This window comes from Penicillium soppii, assembly GCF_028829465.1.
Source record: "Penicillium soppii strain IBT 18220 chromosome Unknown utg000004l, whole genome shotgun sequence".
Taxonomy (NCBI): Eukaryota; Fungi; Ascomycota; class Eurotiomycetes; order Eurotiales; family Aspergillaceae; genus Penicillium; species Penicillium soppii.
In genome coordinates this window covers 4,705,528-4,718,406 of record NW_026643234.1, presented here as the reverse complement: position 1 = coordinate 4,718,406, position 12,879 = coordinate 4,705,528, and the positions used below count along the sequence as shown (strand labels likewise).

The 12,879-nt window shown below is 49.5% G+C and overlaps 6 protein-coding genes across 6 annotated transcripts; 3 read left to right on the top strand and 3 right to left on the bottom strand.

The window, feature by feature from the left end:
- Window positions 1-526: 526 nt before the first annotated feature.
- N7529_005208 (Cytokine-induced anti-apoptosis inhibitor 1) lies at window positions 527-1,541 on the top strand (the record flags this gene model as incomplete). The annotated part of the gene is made up of 2 exons (XM_057240735.1): window positions 527-1,175; window positions 1,234-1,541. 2 exons carry the CDS (start codon window positions 527-529, stop codon window positions 1,539-1,541), a joined length of 957 nt encoding a protein of 318 aa, XP_057100030.1.
- A 480-nt stretch (window positions 1,542-2,021) lies between these two features.
- N7529_005207 (histidine biosynthesis protein HIS4) lies at window positions 2,022-4,742 on the bottom strand (the record flags this gene model as incomplete). Its single annotated transcript, XM_057240734.1, has 3 exons — window positions 2,022-2,221; window positions 2,277-3,839; window positions 3,896-4,742. The coding sequence occupies 3 exons, from the start codon at window positions 4,740-4,742 to the stop codon at window positions 2,022-2,024; spliced, it is 2,610 nt and encodes an 869-aa protein (XP_057100029.1).
- Window positions 4,743-5,170: 428 nt separating this feature from the next.
- N7529_005206 (zinc-binding alcohol dehydrogenase family protein) lies at window positions 5,171-6,421 on the bottom strand (the record flags this gene model as incomplete). Its single annotated transcript, XM_057240733.1, has 5 exons — window positions 5,171-5,353; window positions 5,403-5,773; window positions 5,831-6,040; window positions 6,097-6,231; window positions 6,283-6,421. The coding sequence occupies 5 exons, from the start codon at window positions 6,419-6,421 to the stop codon at window positions 5,171-5,173; spliced, it is 1,038 nt and encodes a 345-aa protein (XP_057100028.1).
- Window positions 6,422-8,066: 1,645 nt separating this feature from the next.
- Window positions 8,067-9,756, top strand: N7529_005205 (glycoside hydrolase family 47 protein; the record flags this gene model as incomplete). The annotated part of the gene is made up of 4 exons (XM_057240732.1): window positions 8,067-8,290; window positions 8,340-9,387; window positions 9,436-9,610; window positions 9,671-9,756. 4 exons carry the CDS (start codon window positions 8,067-8,069, stop codon window positions 9,754-9,756), a joined length of 1,533 nt encoding a protein of 510 aa, XP_057100027.1.
- Window positions 9,757-10,496: 740 nt separating this feature from the next.
- N7529_005204 (arylsulfotransferase family protein) lies at window positions 10,497-12,106 on the top strand (the record flags this gene model as incomplete). The annotated part of the gene is made up of 3 exons (XM_057240731.1): window positions 10,497-11,052; window positions 11,103-11,168; window positions 11,220-12,106. The coding sequence occupies 3 exons, from the start codon at window positions 10,497-10,499 to the stop codon at window positions 12,104-12,106; spliced, it is 1,509 nt and encodes a 502-aa protein (XP_057100026.1).
- Window positions 12,107-12,360: 254 nt separating this feature from the next.
- Window positions 12,361-12,625, bottom strand: N7529_005203 (uncharacterized protein; the record flags this gene model as incomplete). The annotated part of the gene is made up of 2 exons (XM_057240730.1): window positions 12,361-12,457; window positions 12,519-12,625. 2 exons carry the CDS (start codon window positions 12,623-12,625, stop codon window positions 12,361-12,363), a joined length of 204 nt encoding a protein of 67 aa, XP_057100025.1.
- Window positions 12,626-12,879: the final 254 nt, after the last annotated feature.

Below are 12,879 nucleotides of genomic sequence, written 5' to 3'. Positions count from 1 at the left end.
CGGTTTTGCTTTTTGTTTGCTTTTTAGAAGCGTGTTCGATTACCGAAAGTGGAATACATATGCGCGACATGTACGGAGTATGAGAGTCCGATCTCGGGATGTCAACTAACCCAAACCCCGCAAAATAGGGACCGAAGTGGAATATCAAGCGAATCATATGAAAGTTAGATCTGACCAACATGCTACAATGTAAGCATTGCGACAGAATTGGAGCGCTAACGCGCTGACGTCCAGTAAGGAGAGGCGGAATGAGACCGATCAAGTAGGACAATATATTGCCATTCGAAATACCACGATTGATAATCAAAATTCCTTCATAAGAGTCTCCTCGGAGATCAATTGAAAGAATCAAAAGCCGTTCAAGGTAATCCGCGTTTGCTGATAGGCTCCGAGGAGAAGACTAGCTTAATAATGCCCCTCCAGCAAAAAGTGGGTGACTAATGCTATCTTTTATCGGTGACCTAAATATTCCCTTTGCCACCCCTCACTTCGACTCATTTTCTCTCCCTACTTTATACCATAATTGATGGCTACAATGGCACCCTCATTCATGACCATTGATACCAACGACGCGGACATGGACTTCTCTCCAAAGTCTGTCCAGGGCAAGCGCACCCTCCTACTCGCACCCCCCTCCATAGCCACCCAAGAGGACAAACTCCGCGGCCTCTTCAGCACCTTCGATCGCGCAACCACAGACCTCCAAATGCTCGACCGGCTCTCCGCCGGCTTCGTCTCTCTCCCCGCAACAACCTACGACCTCGTCCTCATCCTCACAGACACAGACGGCACACGGCGCTCCGAGGCCCTAAAGCTGCTCACACGAGATGTCTACACAACCCTCGTCCCCTCCATGAAGCCAGGCGCCAAGCTTCAAACCCAAGACTCAGCCCTCAATGCCTCCGAGTCAATGGAGGCCATCTTGGCCGGACTCGTGCAGTCCGATAACGGCTTCGAGAAGCCGAACTTCGAGCCCACCGCCGCCGTCCCTCTTAAGTTCGGTCTGAAGAAGAAGAATAAGCCTGCTCCACCAGCACCTGTGCAGTCTATTCCCACAGGATTTGCGGCACCGGGATTCATTGATCCAACGAATAATGACCTCGACGAGGACGACGAATTCATTGATGAAGATGAGCTCCTCACCGAGGAAGATTTAACAAGACCCAACATGCCTCGTATGTCGATTACTCCGATCTCCGAAAACTCATCTTTACATCTACTAACACAACCCAGCCCCAGAATGCCAACCTAAGACCGGCCGCCGCCGCCGCGCCTGCAAAGACTGCACCTGCGGTCTCGCCGACCGCCTAGAAGCAGAGGACAAAGAGCGCCGCGCAAATGCCGACAAAGAACTGAACGTGATGAAGCTCGACACGGGCGATCTCGCCGAGCTAGACTTCACCGTCGAGGGCAAGACAGGCTCCTGCGGCAGCTGTGCGCTGGGCGATGCCTTCCGCTGCGACGGATGTCCCTACATGGGTCTTCCTGCGTTCAAGCCCGGACAGGAAGTGCAGATATTGAATGATGTCGCGCAGTTCTGAAGATAATTTTTTATGCCTACGCCTTTTCGGGTTCCCGGTCCCGATTGGTCTTACGATTGCATTTTGGGAGCATTTGGGGGTTTGAGTTGAGTTTTGGTTTTTTGGGTGTTTCAAAATTATACTAGGGGCGTCTAGTATTCACTAATGTGACTTTTCGTTTTTCCATTTTTTCTGTATCGGACTCCAATGACTCAATTTGTGCCTGATGATGTGATCGAGTGGAATTTTCCAGTGGATACCAACGTCATTGGGCGTTTGTAGATCTGAAAGATCTTCGCTTGTTCATTTACCAACATATTTCTGTATCTTACGGAGTACGTTGTATACGCATAATAGAAGCGTTCTCTTGATTGGCTGCACAATTCATCAATTTGAAGCCCTCAAATGGCTAATTTGCTTTTAGGCTAGTATCTGTGTTCATGGCACATCCCATCATGATAAAAAACAAAATGCAAGATAAAATCATCGCCTAATGCCTATCTATGACTGATTCTTCTTCATCTGGGCAACACGGATGCTCACAGCACGCTTGTGAGCTTCCAGACCCTCCACAGCGGCAAGGGTCTCGACCGTCTTGGCGAGACCGAGGAGACCATCGGCAGTAAGGTTAGAGCTGGTAATGTGCTTCAGGAATGAGCCCAGGTTGACACCAGAGTATTGCTTGGCGTAGCCGTAGGTAGCTAGAAAAAATATTAGCGGTGGTACATTTATATGGAGAGAAAGGGGAAATCTTACGCAGCGAGTGGTTCACTCCAGCGGAGTAATCGCCAACACTCTCAGGGGTCCAGGGGCCAATGAACACACTGCCTGCATTCTGGACCTGCTCGACGATAGACTCGGGGTTCTGGACCTGCAAGATCAGATGCTCGGGAGCGTAGTCATTGCTGAGGACCATGGCCTCGTTGATGTCGCGAACGACAAAGGTGACAGAGTGTGCGAGGGAGCCGCGGACAATGTCCATGCGAGGCAGGGCCTTGGCCTGGGCATCAACCTCGTCCTCGATGGCTTTCAGCTCGGCCTCGCTGAGGTCAACAGCAATGAGAATGACCTGGGAGTCGACGCCGTGCTCGGCCTGACTGAGTAGATCGGAGGCAACAAATGCCGGGTTGGCGGTCTTGTCAGCGATCACGAGAACTTCACTAGGACCGGCGGGCATGTCGATGCTGACGCCTGCGGAGGTATCATTGGAGACGAACATCTTGGCAGCTGTCACGAACTGGTTGCCAGGACCCAGGATCTTGTCGACCTTGCTGATGCTCTCGGTGCCGTAGGCCATGGCGGCCACGGCTTGGGCGCCACCGGCCAGAACGATGCTCTCGGCGCCGACCTTGTGGGCGACATAGACAATCTCCGGGGAGATGCTGCCGTCCGAGCGGGGAGGCGAGGCGAGGATGATCTTGTTGCAGCCTGCCACCATGGCGGGAACACCCAGCATCATGGCGGTGGAGGGGAGCACTGCAGTTCCACCGGGGATGTACAGACCGACGCGCTCGATGGGGCGCGAGAAACGGGAGCAAACAACACCGGGCATGGTCTCCATCTGGAGAGTGTCGTTGCTTCCCTTCTGTGCGGAGTGGAAGCGGTCGATGTTGCCAATGCTGATGTCGATTGCTTCCTGGACATCGGGTGTCAACTTCATAAGTTCGGCGGGGAAGGGGGCGTGGATGACGGGGGAGGTGAGTGATGTAGCGTGCTCGAACTTGTGGGTGTACTTGAGGACTGCAGCGTCGCCACCGTCACGAACATCCTGGATGATTGGCTTGACCAGGGCGACAATGGCGTCGTTGGACTTCTGGGAAGGACGCTTGAGGTAATCAGAAACCACCTTAGGGGCGGTCTCAGCTGTGATGACACGCTTCATCTCAATTCGAGATGTACGGTCTTCAACTGGAGCCGGGGCAGCGGCGGGAGCAGGAGCTGGCTTTGACTCGGGCTTGGTCAGGCCAGCCTTCTCAGCCCATGGGCCCTTGGCATCACCCTTTCTCCGCTTCACCTTCAAGCTCTTGAGGTCAAGGTTACGCTCGATATCCTCGAGGCTAACACCAGCAGCAGTGCACTTGGTCAGGGCGAAATAGAACAGATCAGCAGCTTCGAAGGCAATCTCCTCCTTGGTCTGCGCACGGCAGAGTTCATCGGCTTCCTCCATAATCTTGGCATCGATGAGCTTGGGCTCGTTAAACAAACGAGCAGTGTATGACCCAGCGGGAGCATCAGCCTTGCGGGCATTCAATGTCTTCTGTAGACGAGACAGACCGGCAGACGCGCCAAAGCAGGTCTCAGTACCGAGGTGGCAAAAGCCTGACGAATCAGAGTCAGCATACAGATGTCAACAAACAAAAGAATCCGATCCTTACCACGTCCAATTTGCTTGACCACAAAGACCAAGCAATCCGCATCACAGTCAAAGCCAATACGGAGCAGCTCCTGCACATCACCACTGGACTGGCCCTTGTACCAGAGCCCGCGCTTGCGGCTCTGGTAGACGCCAGTGCCAGTGCGGAGGGCCTCGGCGATGCTCTCATCGCTGCTCCAAACAAAACCGAGACAAGCGCCCCGCTCGTCGGTCACAGAGGTAGCGAATAAGCCATTAGCTTGATCAGTGACCGCACGCGACGCAATAAGCTTAGCAGCGGAGATCTTGCCAGACACATCGCGCTCAACGGTCAAAGCCTGCGACGACACAACGGCGATCGCGCCCTGTTGTGTCACCTGTGTGATGACATCCTCCGAGTTATCGGTGATCGTTGTGAAGAGGCGTGGTGAATCGGAGCTGATCTTTAATTTGTCGGCGGCGGCGGAGACAGTCGCGGAAGCGGTGCAAACGCTAGCTTCGCTGCGCTCGGCATTGGCAGCGATCCATTGCTGGAGGGTGTCCAGCTGAGAGTCTGATTGGGCGTTGACGAGCAGACGGGATGAGGGCACAGATTGTTCTTCGGAAAGAGTGGTCAATTGGTCCAGGGTGATCAAGATCTTGGCGGCACCGGCGTTGAGGATGTCGACGAGATCGCCGGCAGAGGTGATCTCGGTTGCGTCGACAAAGACATCGAGAGTGCGGAAGTTCTGACGCAAAAATTTCTCTGCCTGGTCGAGAGTCGAGACCTTGACTAGGACGCGGCCGAAGTAGGCGATCTGTTTGAGGGAGAGTCCGGAGTCGGAGGTGGGGGAGGAGGGGTCGTATGAGATAAGGATGGGAGTCGCCATGGTGAAGGGATAAATAGAAGAAACTAAAGGATAAACCAGAGGAGATATGTATCCCCTTAGAATTGAGACCCTTCAAAAATGGAAAGGGGAATGATGAGGAATGTGGAAGTGACTTCGGGAAGTACTATGTATGACTCTTGTGCAACCTTTTTTCTCGGCCCGCAATTGGCGGCTGAATCATCTTTCGATTAGCCGCTCAACGAGATAGCAATTACTAACTATTGTTACTACTTATTTCATTACTTGGTCTTCGTTTCTTACACTTTTATATTATTTTCTTGTGATATACAGCTTCTACCAAATTATTCGGAATATGGATAATTGTGTATTCAACACTCGGTTATAGAAATCTAGGGTTCTCTAGGGTAGCTCATATCATATGCAACAACCCACCCGTACATAGTTTACTGCGGGGATGCCCATCCTTCTCACACTTCATAGACGATCTTATAGGCGGAAACCTTACCATCCCGGTATTCCTGGAACCCTTGGGGAACAGAATCCAACCCAAGGAAGATCTTGGCCTTGTTTGGCTTGATTGCGCCCTGCGCCAACCAAGAGGGCAAGTTTTCGAACAATTCACTGGCCAACTCATGGTCCTCCTGCGAGGCCTGTTCACAGTTAAGATTGGCTTTTTCACGGACTTAAAGAAGTATTTACCGGCCAACGATAATCGCCATATGCATGGTCTTTCAGAAAGGCAGTCCAGACTAAAACATCGGTGACATGAGTGTTGGCGGTGACCTGTTCTGTGTGTGCCTTCCCCGGCCTCACGGTACATAAATGACCTTGACGGCCTCCAAAAGCCTGAGACGATATAGCTGAAGATGTGTTATTTCCAATGGTATCGAAAATATGTTGTAGGCTAGGTGCAGCGTCTTTGATTTTCTCAATCACGCTGGGGTCGTTGTAATCAAAGACATGGTTGGCGCCGTATGACTGAACAAGGTCGGCGTTGTGTGGGCGGCATGTCGTGATAACATTGAAGCCATATATAGCGGCGAGCTGAATAGTATATAGTCCCACGCTTGCTGTTGATGGTCAGTATAGGTAAATTAGAGTAGTGTATCCTGAGCACTTTCACTTACAACTGCCACCCCAGACCAAAATACTTGTCTTACTGGCCCTAGAGCGATCGATATTCAAACAACACTTTGAGAACAACGCAAGCCATGCTGTAGTGGCAGCAAGAGGAACAGTACTTGCCTCCGCCCGCGAAATTCCTGCAGGCACTTTGAAGGATATACGCTGGTCCGCAACACTGTATTGAGCATATCCACCCAGGCCAGGGATTTCCCCTGTACTTTGATCAGTGATTACTCATTGTTGCCGCATCATTACCCAGGTCACTGACCACCCCAAGTCAACCCTGCCACAATGTCCCCCCGACCAAGTCGAGTGACTCCGTCTCCCAACCCAGTAACTTCTCCAACGAAATCACACCCAAGCACAGCTCCATCACCGAAAGCATTCACGTCAAAGGATTGAACTGCAGCGCCTGAGCTTTATGCATGAAGATAGTCGGAGTATCACAATATACCGTCTGTGGGATTTTGTGCGACATGCGACACCTTAACTTGTACTTGACCTATGTTGGGTGCCGGTAGGGGAAGTTGTTCTTTGACCAATTTGGATTGTCCCTGTACGCGAACAACTAGAGACTCGTTGCTTGATGTCATGTTTATGTATTTGTATACATCAAGCAGCTTAGATATTTTTGTCAAGAGCTGATTGATATACTCCATCCAGCCAGCATCTCGAGCTGACAAATGCGGTCAGCAAGTGCAAGCGCCCGAGCAAAATGTCTCCGAATGTTGATCTTTCATTCGAAACTCCAAGCGCTAGCGCTTTACTTTCGGTACATTTGAACGAAAAGTCGATGCTGGAACTGACTTGGGAGCATGACATACGCCATACGCTGTCCAATCCCGAGGTCTTTCTTACCCGGGCTTAGTATGGAAGACAGTCATAGGTAGTATGCCCGGAATCATTGTCACTCATCAACAGATGCAAGGACCTGGTGCGACAAACACCGGGGCCTAGACTAGGAACTAGTTACACAAGGCCCTGATATGAATGAGTTTTAGGGCTTTTTCTCTCCACTCTTGTCTCTCTTGTGCTTTGGGCTAAATATGTCATTAGATCCCAGAAACGAGGGTCATGTTGCGGCAAACCACTGACCGAGTTGATTCCGATAATGCTGCCACAGTTTGATCAGATGAACAGAGTTGAAGAAAGTGATAAAAGTGAAAATGATAGACTCCGGGTCCATCCAAATTTGGCGCTGGCACTTCAGGACTATTCTCACTATATTCGAAGATGAGAATCGAGGATCCAAGTATATAGATATCTTATGTGCCAACCCAAAATTGCATGTGGAACCAGACTCGGAATTCCAAGTACTCGAGGGCTAGTTCCCATTGAAATCTCTGAGTGTTGCATACTGCCTCGCGTGCACGCTCATTAGAAACAAGTCTACCAGGTCTTTTGATCGACACCGACAAATTTCCGTGCGATGTGCCAGCGGACTATATGAAGTGACATTGTGCACAGAAGTTGTCAGTCAGTAGTCAGTCAGTCTAGTCTCGTGATAGAACCTGTCCAAGCATTTTGAGGGGTAGGTTGCATGATGTCAAAGCACAAAGCGTGACGGTTTTTCAATTTGAGCTAAGACAATGTTAGTCAGGCACATCCTTGTGAATTTGAGAGTATACTCGAGGATAGGGTCATGTTTATAGGTCACGCCAAGTAGTCGTCTGTCTCGGTCACTGGAACTAATGGTCGTGGATAAATGTCGTGAAAATGATCTGATAAGTTGAATTAGTACAACATTGTATAGTAGATTGAATTATGAGGTTTTCTCACATCGAATCAAATACCGAAGCCAAGATACTCGCTCGGGCCAGGGGCATCATTCTCCGATCAAAGCGCCAATAGTTGGTGGCGTCCTTGCAGATCCCCCAGACGCACCCCTGAATACTGTGTACAATATTTAGTACAATGTTTTAATGTCAAAGAGAAATTCAATACATTTCATACTCAAGTAATTGGAATATTCCATAGAATGCACTAACTACATATATGTGATCACATAGGGGAAAAATAAACAGACGGGTCGCGTGCCAACTGCCTTCCCCCTTTCGTCTCCTTCTCTCAATTGTAACCTCAACTTCCATTCCACGCTCCCTTATTTAATAATTGCATTGGCCTGCTATTTGCAAGGCGTACTCTCGTTTGCAATTCCTATTTTCGTGTGCCACCTTGCACCGATTACCTCTAAATAGAAACTATACTACTTGTGCATATCCATACTCCGCCATAGTTATGCGCGTCCCTTCTTTTTCTCTCCCTCTGGCATTGTTGGGCCTCGTGGGCTCTGCTATTGCTTATCCATACGAGGGTGGTGCTCTCTTGCGTCGTGACTCGGATAGTCAGGCTAAGGCCGATGCTGTGAAGGAAGCTTTCCAGCATGCATGGGATGGATATTCAAAATATGCTTTCCCTCATGATGAGCTACACCCAGTGAGTAATGGCTATGGTGATTCCAGGTGAGTATCTTGAATCAAGACGTATATCCCGTTATCTAACGACAAGTAGAAATGGATGGGGTGCGTCCGCTGTCGATGCGCTATCAACTGCTATTATCATGGGCAATAAGGATGCCGTTCAAAAGATTTTGGACCATATTGACACCATCGACTTCTCACAGACAAGTACTGAAGTCAGCCTCTTTGAGACCACTATCCGGTACCTGGCTGGAATGCTGTCTGGCTACGACTTGCTCAAAGGCCCTGCGGCAAACCTTGGCGTCGAAGAAAGCCAAGTAGATAATTTGCTCACCCAGTCAAAGAAACTTGCCGACGTTTTGAAGTTTGCATTTGACACGCCATCTGGTGTTCCTTATAACAATCTCAACATCGCTACCAAGGGAAATGATGGTGCGACTACCAATGGCCTGGCAGTGACTGGAACTCTGGCTCTGGAGTGGACACGCTTGTCTGACCTGACTGGTGATCAGGAATATGCCAAACTCAGTCAAAGGGCTGAGTCTTACCTTTTGAACCCTCAACCGTCGAGCGCAGAGCCCTTCCCTGGCTTGGTGGGAAGCTACATCAACATCTCCAACGGACATTTCGTCGACGGAGCTGTCTCTTGGAACGGCGGCGATGACTCTTTCTACGAGTACTTGATCAAGATGTACGTGTATGATCCCAAACGGTTCAAGTCATACAAGGACCGCTGGGTCCTCGCAGCCGAATCATCAATCAAGCACCTAGCATCGCACCCGGCACCCCGTCCAGAATTGACTTTCCTGGCCTCATACAACAATGGTCAATACGGCCTGGACTCGCAGCACTTGACCTGCTTTGATGGCGGTAGCTTCCTCCTGGGAGGTACCGTACTTGATCGCCAGGATTTTATCGACTTTGGCCTGCAGCTCGTTCACGGCTGTGAGGCGACGTACAATCAGACTTTGACTGGCATCGGACCGGACTCCTGGGGTTGGGATCCTAAGAAAGTGCCGAGCAACCAGAAGCAGTTCTACGAGGATGCTGGGTTTTACATCAACAGCGGCTCATATGACCTGCGCCCCGAAGTGATCGAAAGCTTCTACTACGCCTACCGTATCACAGGGAATGAGATCGTAAGCCAATTGTTTCTATTTGCAAATGTCATGCTAACCGATATTTAGTACCGTGATTGGGTGTGGAACGGCTTCAAGGCAATCAATGCCACCTGTCGCACTGATTCAGGGTTTGATGCCATGAGCGATGTCAACAAGATTGGCGGTGGCTCCCACTACGACAATGAAGAGAGCTTCCTCTTCGCCGAGGTCATGAAATACGCCTACTTGGTACACGCAGAGGGTAAGCTACTGGCCTGCGTCATATCTATCCTGATCTCCATGCTAATGATGGCTTCTACAGATGCCCCATGGCAAGTGCAAAGGGGTGGAAAAAACGCCTTTGTGTTCAACACTGAGGCCCATCCTTTTAAAGTGTCGCACACCTAAGCTATTACATAGTTACATAGGCTTTCATTACGGCAGATAGTACGTTAATCATCCTTCATTGCATTTCTTGTCTTTGTGACGATTTGAAATATTGTAAAGGAGAGAATTCTTCCTTTTAAGTTATATATGAATATCGGACTCGAAAGTAAACAACTAGGTGTTTCTCTCTCGGCCCCTCCCGAGCCAGTCAGGGCGTTGCACAACCGGATCTGCATGTTCAATGATTGCCTTGTGGCACATACACAGCTTATTCTTTGGCATCTAACAGCTATACACATAGTATAAAAGTTCAGAACTTACGGAAGTCGCCGGATCCCCTATACTCCTGTTGAACCTCGCTATGACTCTGAGCGCACGCCATCAAGTCAAGATAGCGAATGCATATTAGTCAAAACAGAAAATCCAACATCGGTGTTCGCTTAATGAATACCAAGCCTATCATTACTATTACTTCGATTGAAGTGGAGAATGTCACTGAACCGGCAGATGCTCGGCTAGATATAATTGCGCCATCTGTCGAACAGTGACACAATAGCTCGCTTGGAATCAGAAATTAATTTATCCATCGTGTATAGTTATGGAATTATCTAGCAATACATACGCTATGCATATTAAACCCAAAATGATGTTATCTTGAAGAATATCACGAAAACGCTAATTGCTCAATCACCTATGTATAAAATGACCTACAAGATAGACAGAGAACCAAAATAAAATCTCGCCTAACAAAGTCTCTCAAGATGACATTCCTAAAACAAACCATCCTAGCAGCCCTCGCAACATCCTCCATCCCCCAAGCAGCAGCAAACAGCGAATACCGCTCCCGCCCAGACCTCGCACCCCCAAGTCTAAACATCACCATCCCGTCCCCAAACGCCAACAGCTCAGAATATGTCTTCGTCGCCCCATACGCAAGCGGCGGCACTCTTGAACGGCCCGGCCCGTACATCTACCGTAAGGACGGCGATCTAGTGTGGGCCGGCACGGGGTACTACGCCGGCTTCGTGGCCAATTTCCACCCCACGACGTACCAAGGAAAATCTGTGCTGCAGGCGTTCCAGGGTAGTATGGATACTTCCCACGGCGAGGGGTTTGGGCAGCATGTACTGCTTGATCAGAACTATGAGCATGTTGTTACTTCCACTGCGGGGAATCATCGTGTTTCGTCAATTCATGAGTTTAATGTTGTTGGTGGTAAGACGGCCCTGATTGAGGTCTTTTATACCACTCCTGCCAATCTGTCGGCCTACGGTGGCAATGAGACGCAGCAGTGGCTGGGAAATGGAATTTTTCAAGGTTTGTTGACTTTGCAGATTTTGGGTTGCTTGGTGTTGATGTGTTGATAGAAAATGATATCGCCACGGGAGAGCTGTTGTTTGAATGGAATGCTTTGGATCATGTCGACCCGTCTGGTGAGGCACCTCGGTTGGCATTTAGTAAAGCCAGAACTAACAGTGCAGCAGAAAGCCTGGTCACATTAGGTTCAACGGGCTCGAACAGCGGAGTCTCCTCCGCCGATGCATGGGACTACTTCCACATCAATAGCCTGGACAAAAACGAAGAAGGCGACTACCTGCTTTCCTCCCGACACACTAGCACAATATTCAAGATCAACGGCACAGATGGGTCAATTATCTGGCGACTGGGCGGCAAAAAGCCCAGTTTCACACAAACAGGCAACTGGACATTCGGGTTCCAGCACCACGCACGGTGGCATCCAGAGCTTAGTCAGGCCGGAACGGAGGTTATTTCATTCTTCGACAACTCCGGCAACGGCAAAATCACTTACAATGACGTTTCCCGGGCTTTGGTTGTACAGCTCAACCACACAGACAACACCGCGACCGTTTTGCGCAAGGCGACGGCGCCTTACGAGCTGCAAGCACAGTCCCAGGGTAATGCGCAGCTGCTTGCCGATAAGCGAATCTTCGTGAACTGGGGCTCTGCGGGTGCATTTACGGAATTTAGTGCTGACAATGAAATCCTCTACCATGCGTTCATCCAATCGGGCTCGGTGAGCTATCGCGGATTCTTGGGCAACTGGACTGGCACGCCTACTGAAAGCCCGGCTTTGGTTGCGCTTACATCTTCCGATACCGTCCAGCTGCATGTTTCTTGGAATGGAGATACTGAGACTAAAGCTTGGAGATTCTTCTATGTCAGCGGGAATAAGAAGACTCGAGTTGGTCAGGTGGCTCGGAAGTCGTTTGAGACTGTTCATACCTGGAAGCCTAGCTTTGCTATCTCTTCATCTGCGAGATTTGTTGCTGAAGCTGTTGGCAGGAATGGGAAGATTATTGCGCAGACGGGTTCGGCTGCTGCCACTGCCAATATCGAGTTGGTTGCGTGATGGGTGGTGGTAAAAAGGTGGAATTGGGTTGAGATTCCCGGCTTGAATGTTGATAAAGAGCTAGTCCGATTGTGCATAGATTGTTTCAATGTTTATGCAAAGTTCTTATGGAGATAAAGTGCATTAGACATTAGATATTAAACAACAGGATTATGTGACATCATATAGATCGGCATTAAACATAATCTCCATCCAGCAGATCTCCCAAAAGCATCCAGTAAAGGGGAGAAAATTTCTCCACCATTCAACTCTTCTCAAGCATCAATCGACTGCTTCATATTATTCTTTTGAGCCTTACGCTGACCGTGGCAAGCCCTCATTGCCCGCACAAGGAGGATCAAATTGAACGTCCTATAATAACATGTCTAGTCAGTAATGAGCCATCAAATAGAACACGTCAGTATACTCACACTGCAAGCAGAACCATAGAGCACCCCAAGCACTCTGTCCCATATAGCCGGTCATCCAAAGTGGTACTAGAATACCCATAGCCACCCAAATTCCAGAAAACAAGTTCATGCAGATAGAAACAGATAGTAATAATTTGAGCCGCAAATGCGACACTGTCGAACGCAAGGGTTACTCCGGGGTGGACGGTCCAATTGCAAAACACGACGATGAGCAAAATGGTAGACCAGGTGAATCCGTACGTAGCCTTGAGAAATAATGAACGCAAAGTCAGCACTCAAAATCGACGCACTTAATGAATCTGAGAATGAGCAAGATTTACAGTCCCTAGATTTGCTCCCGCCCATGCTTGTCCCAGTCCATCA